The sequence below is a fragment of the Lissotriton helveticus genome, chromosome 7, assembly GCF_964261635.1.
Source record: "Lissotriton helveticus chromosome 7, aLisHel1.1, whole genome shotgun sequence".
Taxonomy (NCBI): domain Eukaryota; kingdom Metazoa; phylum Chordata; class Amphibia; order Caudata; family Salamandridae; genus Lissotriton; species Lissotriton helveticus.
The window spans coordinates 1,388,449,583-1,388,467,533 of record NC_136068.1 but is presented as its reverse complement, the minus strand read 5'-3'; the positions used below and the strand labels follow the sequence as shown (position 1 = coordinate 1,388,467,533).

The 17,951-nt window shown below is 45.3% G+C and overlaps 1 protein-coding gene across 3 annotated transcripts in view; it reads left to right on the top strand.

Annotated features, from left to right (window-relative positions):
- Nucleotides 1-17,951, top strand: part of TBCD (tubulin folding cofactor D) — a 2,437,462-nt gene that overhangs the window by 327,479 nt on the left and 2,092,032 nt on the right. For 2 of the 3 annotated variants that reach the window (XM_078654702.1, XM_078654703.1), the window contains exon 8: nucleotides 14,520-14,652. In XM_078654702.1, the coding sequence (XP_078510828.1) occupies nucleotides 14,520-14,652 (133 nt within the window). Of the gene's footprint in view, nucleotides 1-13,933; nucleotides 14,054-14,519; nucleotides 14,653-17,951 lie in introns of those variants that run through there. The other variant, XM_078654704.1, reaches the window with a different exon arrangement.

Genomic DNA, 17,951 nt, shown 5'->3' with positions numbered 1-17,951 from the left:
GGAGATGGACGGCCACAGGACCACTGTCTATCATGGCGAAGGGGTTTGAAAGTACCCACTACCAGGTTAAGTGTTTAAGCTAATGTCATGTCACTTCCAAAGTATGCCTCCCACTTAATCTTCATGTTTCCAAGGTTTCTTGAATGCAACTACTAAGCATTGAGTATGTATGTGTTCTAAATTCGTATTAAAACTGAAAAACATATGTATGAAACATTGCATGCGCCAAAAAGTGGAACGCAATGTTGATATGATACCGGCAGCATAATTTGAATTGCTATCATTGAGTTGAAGTGTGTGAAGTAAAATGCAGAAAACAGTAATAGTGATGCACCACAATAGATATGAGTCCCAATCAGGTTTCAAACAGTTGAGGCCGGGTATCTGGGCAAAGTGGCGGCTGGGGGAGAAGGGAACCGGGGACAGACAGCAAAATTTAAAAAGAAGAAATAACCTGCATCCATGCTCGGTCTGACTCCAACGCTCAGATCTGGCCCCATGCACTGCAGGCACAGGCTCCGAGAATCCCCGGCGGCCAATCCTGCACTGCAGGAAAACAGCGTCCGGATTGGCTGGAGCACTGTGGATTTGCTCTGCCTGTGCCTAGCCTCTCCAAACCAGCAATCCAGCTGGAATTGGAGAGAGCTTCAGTGTGCATGACCGTTTGGCCGGCCTGAGACGGCCGCCCAAATCGACATGCGCACTGGTTACAGTGCAAAACATTCAACCACCAACCTGTCCTCTCTGGCCTCGCCCCCAAGCCTCGGCTCCGACAGCCAAAATAAAACAAAAATGAATAAGTGTTTATTATTGTTTTATTTTTCAATTTTTGGGGCTGTTGGCAGGGGGATGTGCTGATTTCAAAGACAATTTTCTCTGTTCTTTTTATTTTCACTTGTAAAAGCATCCAACAGTTACAGCACCAAACAGACAACACATTTCGTCCAAAGATTGGACTTCTTCAGGGTATGATAATATGTGTTCTATATGTATCCAGGGCCAATGGCCATTCAAAATCCACCTGACAGCATGAATAATATTTCCATGTCCAAAGTTGGGAAATAACCAAAATGGAACATATAATGATCGAAAAGTACAGGTCATTGCACCTTTGCAGTCAGTGCTCCTGGGGTAATGGCAAAGGTTAGGCCCCCAGGAGAACAAGGCTGAATGAATCACAGATTTATTTATTTATTTATTTATTTATAGTGTTTTATATAGCGCGAACAAGACCCGTGGGTATCAGAGCGCTTAACATATGAGATTACAGATTGACATTATAGTAGCAATTATAGCAGCAAGACATATATGGAGGTAGAAGGCGGTATGCTATCTAGGGTGATTAGATAGAGGATTACAATTAATATAGAAGATTACAAATTGACATTATAGTAGCAATTATAGCAGCAAAAACATATATGGAGGTAGAAGGCGGTATGCTATCTAGGGTGATTAGATAGAGGATTACAAATTAATATAGAAGATTACAAATTGCCATTATAGTAGCAGTTATAGCAGCAAAAACAGATATGGAGGTAGGAGGCAATATGCTATCTGGTGTGATTAGATAAATATATTCCTAACGCCTGAGCGATTAGCATTAAGCGGTGCATATCGTTTCTGTTGTGTCATAGTCATACAGTCAAGTTCGATGAGGTAGGATTGTATATTATTATCAGATCAATATCAGAGTAATTAGCAATAAGAGTAGAATGGGTATAGCTAGTTGCAACGATCATAAATATTAACAGGTTAAGGTAGGGGTAATATCTTTGGGTGTGAGACATAGTGCAGATATCACATAAATATGAGGTAGCAATAAAGTGTAAAGCCGAGCCTTGAGTGGAATCAGTCATTTGTCTTGTTATTCTTCTGATTATTCATGATGGCTCCAGTCCTATTTGGCGGAAATGTTCATACCACTGGTCTGTGGGCATCTCTATGTAGGGTATTTACTCATCATGTGGCTTTTCAGTTCCCTTTTAAATGCTGCAATATTTTGAATCTTCCTGATGTAAGGAGGGAGTGAATTCCAGACTCTGGGGGCGGCTCCCGAAAAAGCTCGGTCATAGGTCTTTTTTTTCTGGAAGAAGGCCGGCCGCAGTAGCAACTCTTTAGCGCTTCTTGTTGGTCTGTTACCTCCCGACAGCTTAATTTTCTTGGCTAGATATCTCGGCGTGTTGTAATGGACCGCTTTGTGTGTGATACAGGCCATCTTCATTTTAATTCTAGCATCGTAGGGTAACCCGTTTAGTGCCTTCAGGTGAGGAGATATGTGATCGAATTTCCTGGTTCCCGTGATGAGTCTTGCCGCTGCGTTGAGACAGGCTTTTAGTGGTGCAGTGGATGTTTTTGGTAGGCCGGCTAACGTAGTGCAACCATATTCGATCCTCGAGATAACTAGCGATTGGATAGCAAGTTTTAGATCTGCTTCTGATATAAAGGGTTTCAGTTTTCTTAGATAGTTCAAGTGGAAACGGGCGCTCTTGGCCATTGAGTTGATGTGTTCTTTCATGTCTAGGTTCTCGTCTAGTGTAATTCCTAGTGATTTGGCTGAGTTAACTAGGGTCGGAGTGCAGTTAAGCGCAGTCACCAATTTCGCCCATTCCTTTGCCTCTGTGTGACTCCTTGTCGGTGAGATTAACAGGAATTCTGTTTTGTTGGCATTCAGTTTCAGGTGATTGGCTGTTAGCCATTGCAACGCTCTCTTTAGAGTTTCATTCATAAGGTCAATGTCATCACTGCAGGCAATCTTCATATATATTTGCGTGTCGTCTGCGTACATGTGGTAGGAGATCTGTGATTTCCGAAGAATCTCTGTGAGCGGTTCTACATACAAGTTGAATAGATCTGGGGATAGCGTTGAACCTTGAGGGACCCCTATTGTGTTAGGGCACGGAGAGGAGATTGCTTGGTTGACCAGGAATAGCTGAGTCCTGTTCTGCAGGAAGGAGTTAAACCACTTCAGTACGTTTCCGGATAAACCCATCCTGTCTTGTAGTCTGGTCATCAGTATCTCATGATCTACCGTGTCAAATGCTGATGACAAGTCTAGTAGGATCAGTAGGCACGCATGATTTTGGTCAAGGGCTTGTAAGGCGTCATCAACAATATGTAATATCGCAGTTTCAGTACTGTGTCCTGTTCTGAAACCTGATTGGCAGTCGTCTAGTAGTGAGAACTTAGCGATGTGTTGACTCAGTTGGCCTTGCACGCATTTCTCAATAAGTTTGGCCAGTAAAGGGATGTTGGTCACTGGTCGATAGTTATTCGGGTCTGTTGCATCAGCTGTCGGTTTTTTGATGATGGGAACTACCTGCCCCGTTTTTAGGCAGTCAGGGAGGGTCCCTTGTGCAAGTGAGGCATTTATTATCTCAGTCCAGATCGGAACTAGAGTGTGGCTGATTACTCTTACACATTTTGCCGGTAGCGGGTCTTGGTAGTGGTTGTTGGGTCTAAGTTCCGCTAGCGTTTTGGCGATCTTTTCCTGGTTGTATAGTTCGAATGTGTCCCAACTCGCCTTATTTTTTGTTAGAAGATCTTCCGTTGTCGCATTTGCCTCCTTTTTAGATGGGGGAAGGGTCGTGCTGTTAGCCGCTGCATTTGTGAGCTCAACTTCTAGCAGTTTAGTTTTTTCCGTGAAAAATGAGGAGAATTTCTCGCAACTTATGGGATTTTTTGGGTTCTCTTGGGCCGTTTTGGTTAGTTTATTTGACTGTTGTTTTAAGATCTCGAAGAGTTTTCGGGGTCTGTTTATGGCATTGTCCAGGTCAGCCCTTATAAATTCTTTTTTGGCGTTGATTATCTTTAAGTTATATTGTTTTCTGGTTTTTCTGAGGGCCTTCAGTTCGGGAGAGGAGGGATGTTGTCTCCATTTCCTTTCAGCCATTCTCAGTTTTCGCCTGTCCTCGTTCAGTGCCTCATTAAACCAAGGATTTAGATACAGATACAGAAATTACCATGTGTAGCGGTTCTTTTATGCAGGAGAAATGGCAGTTTTTTCTAGTTGACTTAAAACGCACATGAGAATGTGTTTGTGTGTGCCTTGTAAATACACCTTTGCACTTATGTATCTTGCTTAGTTTATTTTTCCTCATTTGTAGGTACCTTTGGACTGGCAAATATTAACTGTCTTTGCATCCCTATAATTTAGTGTGCATTCCAAAACAAAATATTTCTGAGAATAGAACCTTCACTGGGGGAGTATTGGAAAAGCAAACCCACCCTGACAAATGCCCAGAACCTTGTAGAGCCAGTAGTGTAGGGTAGAAACATGTTGGCACTATAAGGGTCATAGGACCATTCCATCCTTGTTGCCCCTTTTATAGCTTATTTTAATTCTTCCCATCCATCCCGCTAATAAAGGGATACCTTGAGGAGTGGATGATGAATTTTTACTTAAACGTTACATCACCTGACAGATTAATATACAGAGAGCTCCCTGGAACATGGCTGAGCCCACCCTGACTTGTATCGGTCAGCGTGAACCCGATGATGAAGCATGCCACTACTAGAGTGGGTGAGGGTTATATTTAAAAGGGATATTTTTTTGTCTTTCCCACCTCTCACTGAGGTGGTGTATAGTGTTGCTATGGGATGCCCCCCCCCCGTTTCCTCTTTAGGCAGAGAGATACTCTGTTGTTGTATCATGGCTAACCCACATTCTTGGCTGAAACCCATACTGGGGGACCCCATAGCCTTGGCATAGGGATGGAAGTCACTTAAGTTAAAATTATGTTCACTTTGGGTCACCTCATCCTAGCAGACTTGAGTACTGTTTTTTATTTTGTTTTAAACAAACTTTATTGATTGCCGTAAAGTATTATTCAATAGTTACAAAATTTTACTTTGGTGTTTCTTGTCTTTATACAGCTGGCTCATTTTAGCAGGATTATTGCGGTATATGCGTATGAATACAACAGAAGTTCACACTATTACAATACCATTCCGTATGATGTTACTATTAGAAAGATGCCCTGGTTGGAATAAGGCTATCAACATAACTACTAACAATTACCCCCTTTGCCCTTCCCCCCACCCACGTTCTGGCCCAACATATCTATAAACTGGCATAACAATTCCATATTTGAGCATTGCTTGTTTCTCTATTTTGCTTTGTGCGGGTATGTGTATTCTTCTATTGCCCTCAAACTACACTGTCCATTGTGGTACAAATGACTAGTTACCGTGGGTCTGGGATGGCGTGTTGCAGGTTGACGTCTATTGCTTTAAAACTCTCCAATGTGATATCCCACTCCATAGATATTGGATGTTTGTGCAGCCCGAGCCTCTTCTCGTCTGATTGACACACTTTCTGCGCTACTCCATCATACCACCTCATCATACCATGTGGATAGTGTAGAGGGCCTCACAGATTTCCATCTCATGGTTATAGCTTGTATTGCTAATTTAAGGGCGAGGTCTAGAAAGCGAAGCTGTACTTTCTGGGCGCCCGTGCGTTTGCGGAGCCCTAACAGGCATTCTCCTACATTGTCTGCGATCTGTAGGTGTGTGACATCCCCCACAGCGCCCCAAACCCCCTCCCAGTATTCTCTAAGGTGAGGGCATGCCCACAGCATGTGTATGGAACCCGCCTATTCAGTCTTACAGCGCTGACAACAATGTTGGGTGTCTGGGAACATACGGTGTAGTCGAGGTGGGGTTAAGGATGACCTGTGCAAAACCATACATTGTATGAATTTAAATTTTGCATTTCGAGACACTCTTTTGGGGTGTTCCAGTATATTTTCCCAGGCCTTATCAGATATGTCTAGTTCAATAGTATCCAACCATTTTGTTCTCAAATCGGTTAGTGGGACTGAGCACGAATACCTACATATAGCCATTTTATTAGGTGCCACCCCTCTCCCATGTAGTATAGTGTACGGACTAATGCATGCGGCAGTGGCTCTATTCGTTGAGGGACCAAGTCTTCTTCGCATAATGCAACACCATAGCGTGTGTTAAATATAGGTGTCCCAGCGCCCTGTAGTATGCATGAAGTGTATTGTCGCTGAACAGGGCTCCTGCAGTGTCTACTCCCGCTTCAGCCCAGGCCTGCAGTCTATGCTTTGTAAGTCTTCCACCAGGAATTGTTATCCCCAGCAATGGGATGTTCCCAATGTTGGGAATGGAACGGGGTGTGTACCGCAGTTCTTTTTTCCAACACTGAAGTGCTGTTTTAAGCAGTGGTGGTGTGCAAGAGGGGAGTTTGCTTTTTGGCAGCAACAATGTGTGGAGCGTCCCTCTGTCAATGTTCTGTGTAGTGTACCCTATTTCCTGAAGGTTCCTGTCTGCGGTCCAGTAGGACAGCCACTGCACCTGGCTAGCATATAAGTATGCTCTGAAGTCTGGTACCCCCAGCCCTCCTTTGAGCGGTTCCAATTGTAGTTTTTTAAAACTCACCCACCGGCGTCCAGTTCCCCATAGTAGATCTAGCAGTATTTCGTCTAGGGCACGAAATATGGAGGGAGGGACTAGTATTGGCAAATTAGTGAAGCAATACAACAATCTGGGAAGGACGACCATTTTGGATATAGCAACCCATCCCATTACTGATAGTGGCAATGATGTCCAGAATGCCACCCTCGACCGCACTGCACATATTGCTTTCATCAGGTTGCCGTCAAGCTCATCCGCTTGTGACCTATATATATGTATACCTAGGTATTTGAATGTACTATGTGCCACGGTATAGTAGATTTACCAAAGCTAATGTCGTCTGGGCGGTCGCCTTCATGCAAGAAGAAGACGTTCGATTTTCCTTCATTAATGGCGAGACCAAAAACACGTTTGAAACTGGAGAAAATACTGGGAAGGGGTTCCAGCAGATCTGGGAGGTCCCTTAGATATATAATGATGTCATCAGCATAGGCTGATATCAGGTGCGTTGTATTGCCTATTGAGATCCCCAATTGGTCAGCCACCCGTCGTAATGTAAGTGCCAGCGGCTCTATGGCAAGCACGAATAGTAAGGGGGACAGGGGACAGCCCTATCTCGTACCTCTTTGCACTGTGTGTTCATGTGATATGTGACTGCCGGTGCGTGCTCTCGCAGTAGGGGCTGTGTACAACAGCCGATCCCAACGGTGGTATTCAAGGGGCAACACAAACCTCTCCAGGGCTTTAAACATGTAGTCCCACGTGGTGCAGGTCCAGTGCAATGCAGCCAGCATCCGCATACTCCTTGGGAGTGGTAGCCATGATATGGTGTAGCCGTCTGATATTTAACGATGTGCTGCGTGTCAGTAGAAAGCCGCATTGGTCCCTGTGTATTAATGTATGTAAGTGGGGTAGGAGTCGGTTTGCTAGGATCTTACTTAAGATCTTCTATTCTGATGCCAAGAACGAAAGTGGGCAATAGAGACTTGAGTACTCTGTTGGGGAGCAATTTGTTCCAAACATATGAATGCGTCTTTCTAAGAAAGACAGCACACAATTGGCCAAAGGCGGGTGCATGTCCCGCCTTCTCTCTTCCTTGGCCTAGGGTCCATGGGAGCGAGCACAGCTTTACTCCCTCGTCATGGCTCATTAAGCACAGCGTGCACTTTCAGCTCTAAACACTTTCACTTTTGCATACCGTGCTTGTTTTATTTATTTACTAGAGCGCCATAATGCCTTTCTGCACAGAATACCCCTCCCACCTCCCAAACATCAACCAGAGCGATGCTGTGGCTTGTTTCTAATATTCGGCCTCTTTCTACTCTCCCATGTTCCTTCTTCGAGATCCTCCTCTCCTTACGCATTCTGCCAGCACCCTCCTACCCAATAGTCATCCACCACCACGTCCACCACCACCACGTCCACCACCACTACTACCACGTCCACCACCACCACGTCCACGACGTACACCACGTCCACCACCACCATGACGTCCACCACCACGTCCACCTCCACCAACATGTCCACCACCACATCCACCACCACGTCCACCACCAACCACATGTCCACCACCACGTCCACCACCACATTCACGTCCACCACCATATCCACCACCACCACGTCCACCAAGTCCACCACCACGCCCACCATCACATCCACCACCACCACCACAACCACGTCCACCACTATGTCCACCACCACTCCATCACCACCACGTCCACCACACGTCCACCACCACCAACACGTCCACCAACACGTTCACCACTACATCCACCACCACCAAAGGCGGGTGCATGTCCCGCCTTCTCTCTTCCTTGGCCTAGGGTCCATGGGAGCGAGCACAGCTTTACTCCCTCGTCATGGCTCATTAAGCACAGCGTGCACTTTCAGCTCTAAACACTTTCACTTTTGCATACCGTGCTTGTTTTATTTATTTATTTATTTATTTATTTACTAGAGCGCCATAATGCCTTTCTGCACAGAATACCCCTCCCACCTCCCAAACATCAACCAGAGCGATGCTGTGGCTTGTTTCTAATATTCGGCCTCTTTCTACTCTCCCATGTTCCTTCTTCGAGATCCTCCTCTCCTTACGCATTCTGCCAGCACCCTCCTACCCAATAGTCATCCACCACCACGTCCACCACCACCACGTCCACCACCACTACTACCACGTCCACCACCACCACGTCCACGACGTACACCACGTCCACCACCACCATGACGTCCACCACATCGATCACCACCACCACCAAGACGTCCACCACCAAGACGTCCACCACCACGACGTCCACCACCACGTCCACCACTTTCACCACCACATCCACCACCACCATGTCCACCACCACGTCGTCCACCCCCACCATGTTCACCACCACTACCACGTCCACCACCACGTCCACCACCACCATGTCCACCACTATCACCACGTCCCCCACCACCATGTCTACCACCACCACATCCACCACGGCAACCACCATGGCCACCACCACGTCCACCACCACGTCCACCACGTCCACGTCCACCACCACATTCACCACCACGTCTACCACCACCACGTCCACCACCATATCCACCACCACCACCACGTCCACCACCACCACATCCACCACCACATCCACCACCACCACGTCTACCACCACCACCACCACGTCTACCACCACCACGTCTACCACCACCACGTCTACCACCACCACGTCTACCACCACCACGTCTACCACCACCACGTCTACCACCACCACGTCTACCACCACCACGTCTACCACCACCACGTCTACCACCACCACGTCTACCACCACCACGTCCACCTCCACCAACATGTCCACCACCACATCCACCACCACGTCCACCACCAACCACATGTCCACCACCACGTCCACCACCACATTCACGTCCACCACCATATCCACCACCACCACGTCCACCAAGTCCACCACCACGCCCACCATCACATCCACCACCACCACCACAACCACGTCCACCACTATGTCCACCACCACTCCATCACCACCACGTCCACCACACGTCCACCACCACCAACACGTCCACCAACACGTTCACCACTACATCCACCACCACCACACGTCCACCACCAGCACACGTCCACCACACGTCCACCACCACGTCCACCTCCACCATCTGTGACGGGTAAAGTGTCACTGGAAGGCAGGGGTAATAGGAGTGTCAACCCCAGCTGTACATGGGGCATTTAAGGATGCATTGGGTGCGAGAAGACGGGAATAGGGGCTAAAAGTATTACACCAGACCCAAGATGCATTTTGAAGAGGCGCAATGTCACAGGGGCTCCTGTAAAAGCACTCGCATCATCTCTACCTCACAGTGTGCACGAGCCACCCACTCAAAACAAGCATTGGCATAGCCAATAGGTCTCGCCTTTGGGACCTTATAAGTGTTTAGCCATGCAACACTTGATGTTGTTGCACCAAAGATATTGTGCTGGATAACGAAACACTTATAAGGTCCCAAAGGTGAGACCTATTGGCTATGCCAATGCTTGTTATGACAGAGACATGGCTGAATGAGTCCTCCCCTCCCCTCGAGATAATGCTCTGGCTATTCCTGAGTGGTACTCATTGGTCCACTGCAATAGAAGTCACAAACTGGTTGGAGATGTGACAATAGCTTTTAATTGTCCTCTGACATGCTCCACTTTTGAATTTGCTGATCTCCAGGGGCGGAGAGTCTAGGTTTTCACCTTGTGTGTAATCGGCCTAAACCACCTTCTCGGGATGCTGATTTATCGTCCTCCATGCTCGGTTGGGGAATTTATTGGATCCCTGGAAGAAGCTCTGGCTTTTTATTTATTGCATTGGACCAACTTTATTGTGTCATAGGACTTTAACCTTTGCGTCCATGACCCACAGGATTAGTCCGCATCTGTGCTTATTGAGCATATATACTATTTAAATCAGACTCAGTTGGTCTTAGCTCCCACTCACTTGGCAGGCCACACCATTGATTTGATTTTTTCTAATTGTCTGTTGTCAACTTGTCCTCCCGAGCCCGCCCTATAAACTGACGCTTATTTGATCTTTTTTAACTGGAAAATAGAGAAACACTACCAGTAGGGCAGGACTATGGGCCACACTGTTTTTAGGGCATGGAAGAAGGTGAAAAAGTTCTGACTGGGTGGCTTTCCTCGCTAACACTCGCACCTGTCTGACCAGTGGGTAGCTACTAATGGACAGATTCCTCCCCCCAATGAAGATGCGACTTTCACAGACTTTACTTCCATGGATTGCCCTTTCACAAGACTATGTGGTCCCCCTAAATATCCTTTGTTATTTTTTTTTCTTTCTTTGATGCCACTCTATTATTTTGATGACCACTCTGAATCAGGACTCTAGGGATAGGGTCTTATGTTCCTTTAGTCTCCTTACTTGTTCTTCCTTATTTGTATTCAGGGTCATGTTCATGCAATATAAAACTCTATAAATAAATGTCGACCAAAATGTGGGAGGGCTGTCAACTCTTGGTTAGCAAGGGCAGCGGATGCGCTGGCTCCTCTACAAGAGCTGACAAAGAGAAAGGGCATACTCGCAGCCCCTTGGTTCTCTACTTCTTTGGCTGCAGAACGTAAATCTTGCAAAAAGCTGGAAAGATTTTGGCGCAAGAACTACTCAACTGACCGTAAATCCAACTACAACTCCGCTCTTAGAACCTATCATGTCTCTCTTAAACAGGCTCAAAGTTTGTATTTTGCAGACAAAGTTAATTCCTCTGAGCATAGCTCCCACTCCGTCTTTCAGATTATGAAATCCTTTCTCTCTCCTGAGTCATGCCACAGGGCATCCCAAGAACTGTGCAATAGGCTAGCAACGTTTTTGAGCCAAAATCTCAGATATTCAAAAATCACTGCCTGCTCTGCAGGAGAGTCGCCCTCCTGTCTGCCTTGTGGATCTTGACAGCCATAGTAACAGGTTTATCCATTTCAGGCCTATTTCATTGGAACAATCTAGGAAAGCCATTCTAAAATGTAAATTGGGATCCCTTTTGGATACCTGCTCCCCTACCTTGTTAACTGCGGCAGTAGATGTCATCAGCCCTGTGATTAACCCAATCTTCAACCATTCCCTCTCCTCGGGGGTTATGCTTACCATTTAGAAATTGGCCTATGGTTCCTCTGCTCAAGGAACCTGCACTGGACCCCTGTATCATTTGCAATTACAGGTCTATTTCTCGTCTTACAGCCTTCACTAAAATACTGGCAAAACTGATCAATGCTCAGCTTACTGATTGAAGGCAAGCTATTACATCCTAACCAATGTGGCTTTTGCCCCCGTCCTAGTACGATATCGGCAGTACTGGAGATTTCTCACCATACTAAATGGTAGTTAGATTTGTGGGGAAATGCCGCACTGATTTTACTTGATCGATCTGCTGCTTTCCCAAATATCCCACACTCTATCCTCCTGCACAAGGTGTCTGCTGAGGGATGGTCTACCATACGACCAATTCTTGCGCATCAGGAGAAATTGCAAATGGCGCAAGGATTACTTCAGGGAATCGGATATCCTACGGCAAAAATTTATCTCCATGGGATATCCACCATGATTGATCTCACGAGCCCGTAAAAGGGCATGGTACTGCCACCGAGACCTTCTCCTCACACCCCAACCAAAAATGATGAATTCTAGAATTCCACTTGTGACCAAATTCAGCCCCTGCAGTAACCACGTCAAAAAGATCATCAAACGGAACTGGACAATATTGAGAACTCATAAGTCCTGTCAGGAACCACCACTCTTCTCTTTCAAACGAGGTGATAACCCGGCCAATCACCTGGTCCACGCTGTAACGTGGCCCAACAAACCCATCAAGCAAAACTCCATCACCGCCACCTGGGGTCTACCACCATTGATCGACCACTACCGATGCCAAACATGCAGCATCTGTGACCTCACCTCCAACACCAAGGAATTCAGGACTAGAAGAGGCAGTTTGGGCGACCAAGAAAGCATTATCGGCAAACACTACATTGACATATTTTGATCTCAGCCATGAGTCAGAGCTATCTGTAGATGCAATTCTTATTGGTCTTGGGGCTGTACTGTTGCGGAAACAAACTAATGGCGAGTGGGCTCCAGTAGCGTATACCAGTCGTTCTTTGACGGAGACCGAGCAAAGTTACTCTCGCATTGAAAAGGAGGCCATTGTGGGGCACTGGGGCTGTTGCCACTTCCACCTGTACCTTTACAGTCAAATGTTTAGTGTTCATACAGACCACAAACCACTGGTTCCTCCCATCACTGGGTCCTCCTCTAAGCCTCCCCCGAGGATTGAGAAATGGATCGTCCAATTGCAGGCCTACTGGTTCTCAGTGGTATATCGACCTGATGCCCAGAATCCAGCAGACTATCTGTCCAGACACGCCAGGCCAGCCACATTGGAAGAGGATGATGATGCTGAAGAAATATAGGAATATATACCGTATACGGCTAATAGTGGAACGGTCCTGACCTTTGCCATATCCTTAGAAGACATCATTCAGGCTACGCCTCGTGATGTATGTCTCTAGTTAGCCATCTCTGCTGTGTCTTCCGGAAGCTGGCACACTAATTCAAAAGGTCTCATCGCACGGAGGAAGCATGACTGACGCTGGCTTTGCTACATAATTTCCGTTTGGATCTAGCATTGTCAGCAGAATGATATTTGATGGGAGGGCCCCGTTTGGTGATTCCGGGAGGTCTTCAACAACGGGGTGGGGAGGGTCTGAGAGGGAATATGACGAGGGTCGACGTCGGAGTCTGAGGAGCCCAATTCTATTATCCCTGCTACTGCGCTTGCCAGCAACTAATGAACATCAGCAGCCAGGGAATTTGTGTGGTCTTTGCGAGGATTCGGGAAAGGACAGTGTAAACCCATCTGCATGTCCTGAGGTTCAGTTGACGTCAGAAGGACCAGAGAGCGAGAGTGGAACTCCCAATCGAAAAGGGACTGAGAAGTACTATCTCAAGCCGTGTCCCATGAAGTCATCCCATCTAAGAGATTTTTGGGTGGAGTAAGCCAGTTCATGAGGGTGTGTTGACGATTACCTGATCTCTCTCCTCTCCTCTCCTCATTTCTCCAAGCTCAGTTATTATGTGAAGCCATATGTAGTGGTACCACAGTGCAGGAGCTGTTGTGTTTTTGAGTCTGGGTCAAGAAGAAATGTTATGTTGGGATGGTATATCCCATGATGTCTGTTTAAGGAGGGGGTTTTAATAGATGGACCCCGGCATTCTGAATCACGACGGTTGCAGCGATGACGTGACTGCTAAATTAATAAAAGGGCCCGGAGAAGTACGCCTCCATGAATATCTAACGTGCTGTACCTAACGTTATTGCAGTGGGGGCCGGGCAGTCATTACTGTCACCGTGTAACACTCGCGCCTTCGTTGTTCTCAGAAGTGAGGAGGGGAGAGCAGTTTCGTGCAGATTAGTAGTCCCAGTTTATTTCCGAGTTTATGTGTGCAGAGTCACGAGCCTTTTGGGGATAGTTTCACATTTGTACTTCAAATGATGTCACCAGTGGGCGCGGCCTACACAGCTCACATTTCTACTTTGAGACCAGGAAGTGCAACAGTCCAGTCAGAAAACTGGGAAAATAAGGCTGTTATATATCGCTGCCGAGCTTCTTCTTTCAAGCAGTCCTCGGGCATATATAGACAATGTTCGGCGGTGTAAATACTATCTTGGAACCCAGCTGCTCAAAATTACCTCCTTTGTTTGTTATGTTATTGCGATTAAACTTAATTCAAGTAAAAGCGTAACCCGAAGATATCCTAGCGCTTTACATGAGGTCCAGTTGCTTTACAGTCAGACGCATTCATTTTGTGAGGCACGGGGAAATTAAGTGATTTCCTCAGAATCAGAGGATGTTTTTACCTGCCTATTTGGTATTGTTGAGTGCTTCTCAAAGTAAAGTGCAAATATCCAAGATTTTGCTTGCATGCGTAAATCGTGGCTGCAGCTTTTGACAATAATGATGTTTGCACCTATTTGTCTAGATAAAGACCATCCAATCCTAAGGAACTAAATAAAACCCGTTGTGGCAACATGAAATATTGAGTTACAAACTTGATTCTACTGTTCAAAGTAATTCTGTGTATTTTTACTCTCTTAATATCCTCCAACAGGTTTATCACTCGCCCTGATGTCAAACAAAAACGAATGGCAGATTTCCTGGACTGGACTCTTTCAACATTATCTAAATCCTCCTTTCAAACCATGGAAGGCACCATTGCAATCGACGGCATGCTGCAAGCCCTGGTAAACATTGCTTTTCCTTTCAAATGCATTTACCTCCATTTACTTTGAACCTGATGCAAGATTCATTGGTGACTATGTACAGTCATGAGTTTCATCCTTGAACCACTCCCTCAATTGCAATTTGCACAGGGTGTTTTCTGTTTCTGCCTAAATTGCCTGTGGTCATTTGGATTAAGGGGTTTGGCATCTTCATACAATCACAGAGTAAAACTATGTTCCAGCGGGGTTAATCGTTCTATTTGAGGATATTATACATACAAAGCAGGACCTTTCTTCGTTTCAGCTAACCATTTGTCCTTAGGCAACCAGTACATGTATCAAATGTTTCTTATCACTACTTTTACTCATCTCAAAACCTTTCAGACACTTTCAACATTAAATCTTGAAAATTACAGGCCCCCACATTTATCATGCAAATGACTGCAAGCAGAATGACTGTGGAATCCTTACAACGGATCCTACGTGTACTGAATGTCAAACCTCGAGGAATTTGCCCATGGTAAATGGCTTGAAATTTGAGAATGACCAGAGGAAGTGAATGCAGAAACAAATATTTCTGTTATTACCCATGGCATGTGGGTTCCACAGGGAATTACTTGTAAACCAGGAGAGACAAAGACCTGTGGTATCTGTAATTCTCATTGAAACATACTGCACCACTGTTACTATGGCATAAGTAATTCGATCACAGTGTACTTATTTATTTGTTTTATATAGAACTAAACATCTGGCTGTATAGTCATCTTAGTGTGCTTTGTCACACACCTCGATTTAAGGTAAGTGAAAAAATCCAGGAGGCATCATAGACGTTGCTGTGGAGAGCAAAATATTTTAGGACTAAGTACGGATCTCTAGAGTGATTGACAAGGGTGAAAGTAGTAATTCAGGGGAGAGGGGAATGTGTACTGTGGTTTCGGATTATTTTAATTGCTTGGTCTTCAGTAGCTTCCTGAATACTTGCTGGTTTGGGACTCCTTCCTAGGAGAGATTTCGGATCTGGGGCTGTGTACTCCAAGAGATTTGCCATATGAATTTCTGTCAGCAGATTTTCTAGATGTGTTTTGATCTGGAGTTCCTTCTTCGTGCTTAGATGGTGTTGAGCCTTTTTGAATTCCAGGGTAACTGTGCTGCAGAAGCCCACCTGCATCTATGAAGGATTTTGAATGTAATCTTGAAGTATTCCAGGAGCCAGTAGTGTGGTTATCCAGTGGGTTCAATGTGCACATGTTTATTTCATGCTCAATCCTAAACGCAAATATCCAATTTGTATTGTTAATTTATTGCCCAGGGTTTGGTTGTACAATGGTTTCCTCATATTTCTTAGTGGGCGTCTTATGGTCTTTGATCAGTGTTTTGCTGGTGCTCATGCACCGAAAAAATAATGCAGTGACATAATGTGCTACATTGTTTTTCAAACTCTGTTTTGATGAGGCGTTGACTGAATGTAAATGCCCTTGCAGCTGAGATTGTACTGGTTGCTGGGGTTTTGCGTTGGTCCCTGGAGGCTGGGTTCTCTGGCTATCTAGGACATGCAGCATGGTCGAAAGTAAAGCTGCAGACATCCGTGCCTGTACTACTAATAGCAAACTTGTGGTGGGGCCCACTCTTCCCGCACCATGTTGGTTTAAACTTCCTTACAAGCCTTTTTTTGTAAATGTTTTAGTGAGGATAATGTATTTGTTTTGTCGGAAAAAAACATGCCATTACTTAAAGTGGAGTGCTAGTGAAGTATTTATCTAAAGCCTATTCTATTTTGTGGTTTTCTAAGATGTAGCGGTCAAACTAATTGCTTTTTATAGCGTTTTTATTTTTTTTGTTATATTCTTTTTCTCGTCCTAAACAAGTTTACAGGGATATAATATGAAAGTCCGAGAAATTCAACTGAAAATGTAAGGAGTAAAGGTAAAAAAGTAAAGAGAAATAGTCTAACCGCATTTTAACCCTTTCACTGCTAGTCCTTTTCCCTTCCAGTGTTAAACCGTTTTCTGGCCATGCGGCTAGGGCTCCATAAGTTTTTCCACATAAGCTTTCCTTGCCAAATTTGCCCTCTCTTTTTTTCTACACCCTGGGGATTCTAAAGGTTCCCAGGGTTTGTGGTTTCCCGTGGAGGGGACCAAGAAATTAGTCAAAATATAAGCTATGTTTTGGATTTGGGGAGGGGGGGGAGGGGGAATAGGAAAGCATGCTGCAGAAGAAAGTGTCTGTTTTTGTTGCTGCAGTTAACATCAACCAACGGTTTCCGGTTCTAAAGTCACTATTTTCCCAACTTTCAGGAACAGGCAGACTTGATTCATAAAACCAAAATTTCTTACCACAGTTTAGCCCATTTGTCCTATATTTTGTGCTTTCAACCTCCTTCCATTATGTGGTGGAAATGGGTATGAAACCCATGGTGGATCCTGGAAAGGTATACATTTCTGAAAACTAGACATCATTCTGAAATCAGCAAGGGGGCATTTGTGTAGATCCTTCAAGGCTTTTCCAAAGAAGCTAAGTGTTGAAATAAAGACATTTTGAAAATGAGTAGGAATAAACGTCCATTTGTGACAACGTTTTTATTTGTAACTTCTTGTCACAATGGCCAATATACAAAGAAATATACCATTAGATCTGCTAGACTCTTCTGGTTGTGGGGATGTATAGGGTGTGTGGTGTTTGCAAGAACTTGAAATACCCAGTGCCAATACCTGAGCTGCACCTTGCAATGGTTTTTAGGCCGAGCATTCAAGACCACTTGTAAATACTTTAGTATATACTTATTATATACTTATATGTGTATGTACTTTGTGGGCTCTGGAGATCAGCCCTAGGACTGGTCTGCTTCCGCATAGGGACTTTTTTCTGTTCAACTGCCTCTATTTAACTGTCTTGATAGAAAACGACCAGTAGAGGTCAGTAGAATACCAAAATTGCTTTCTGCTGAGGGACTTTATTTTTCTTCAACTGCCTCTGTTTAACTTTCTTGATAGAAAACAACCAGCAGAGTTCAGTAAAATACCAGAATCACTTTAGCATTCTCTAGATTCCAGTCCATGGAAATTGTCTTACACGAGCACCCGTAGACCATAATATTTTTTTCAAATCTTGTATTTTCAGTGATATGACCACCAAAGGCCTTGTTTTTATATTAAAAACAGAGCTTTAGAGGGGTGGGGGGGGGCTTGGTAAGCCAACATGGCGGACGTGTGCTAAGCCGGCTCCGTCTAGCCTGACTTCTATCCGACATTTATCCTGACATCCTGGGAAGATTGACGCCGGGAAATACTCTCCCGTGATGCAGCTCCAGCTCCCCTATCCCC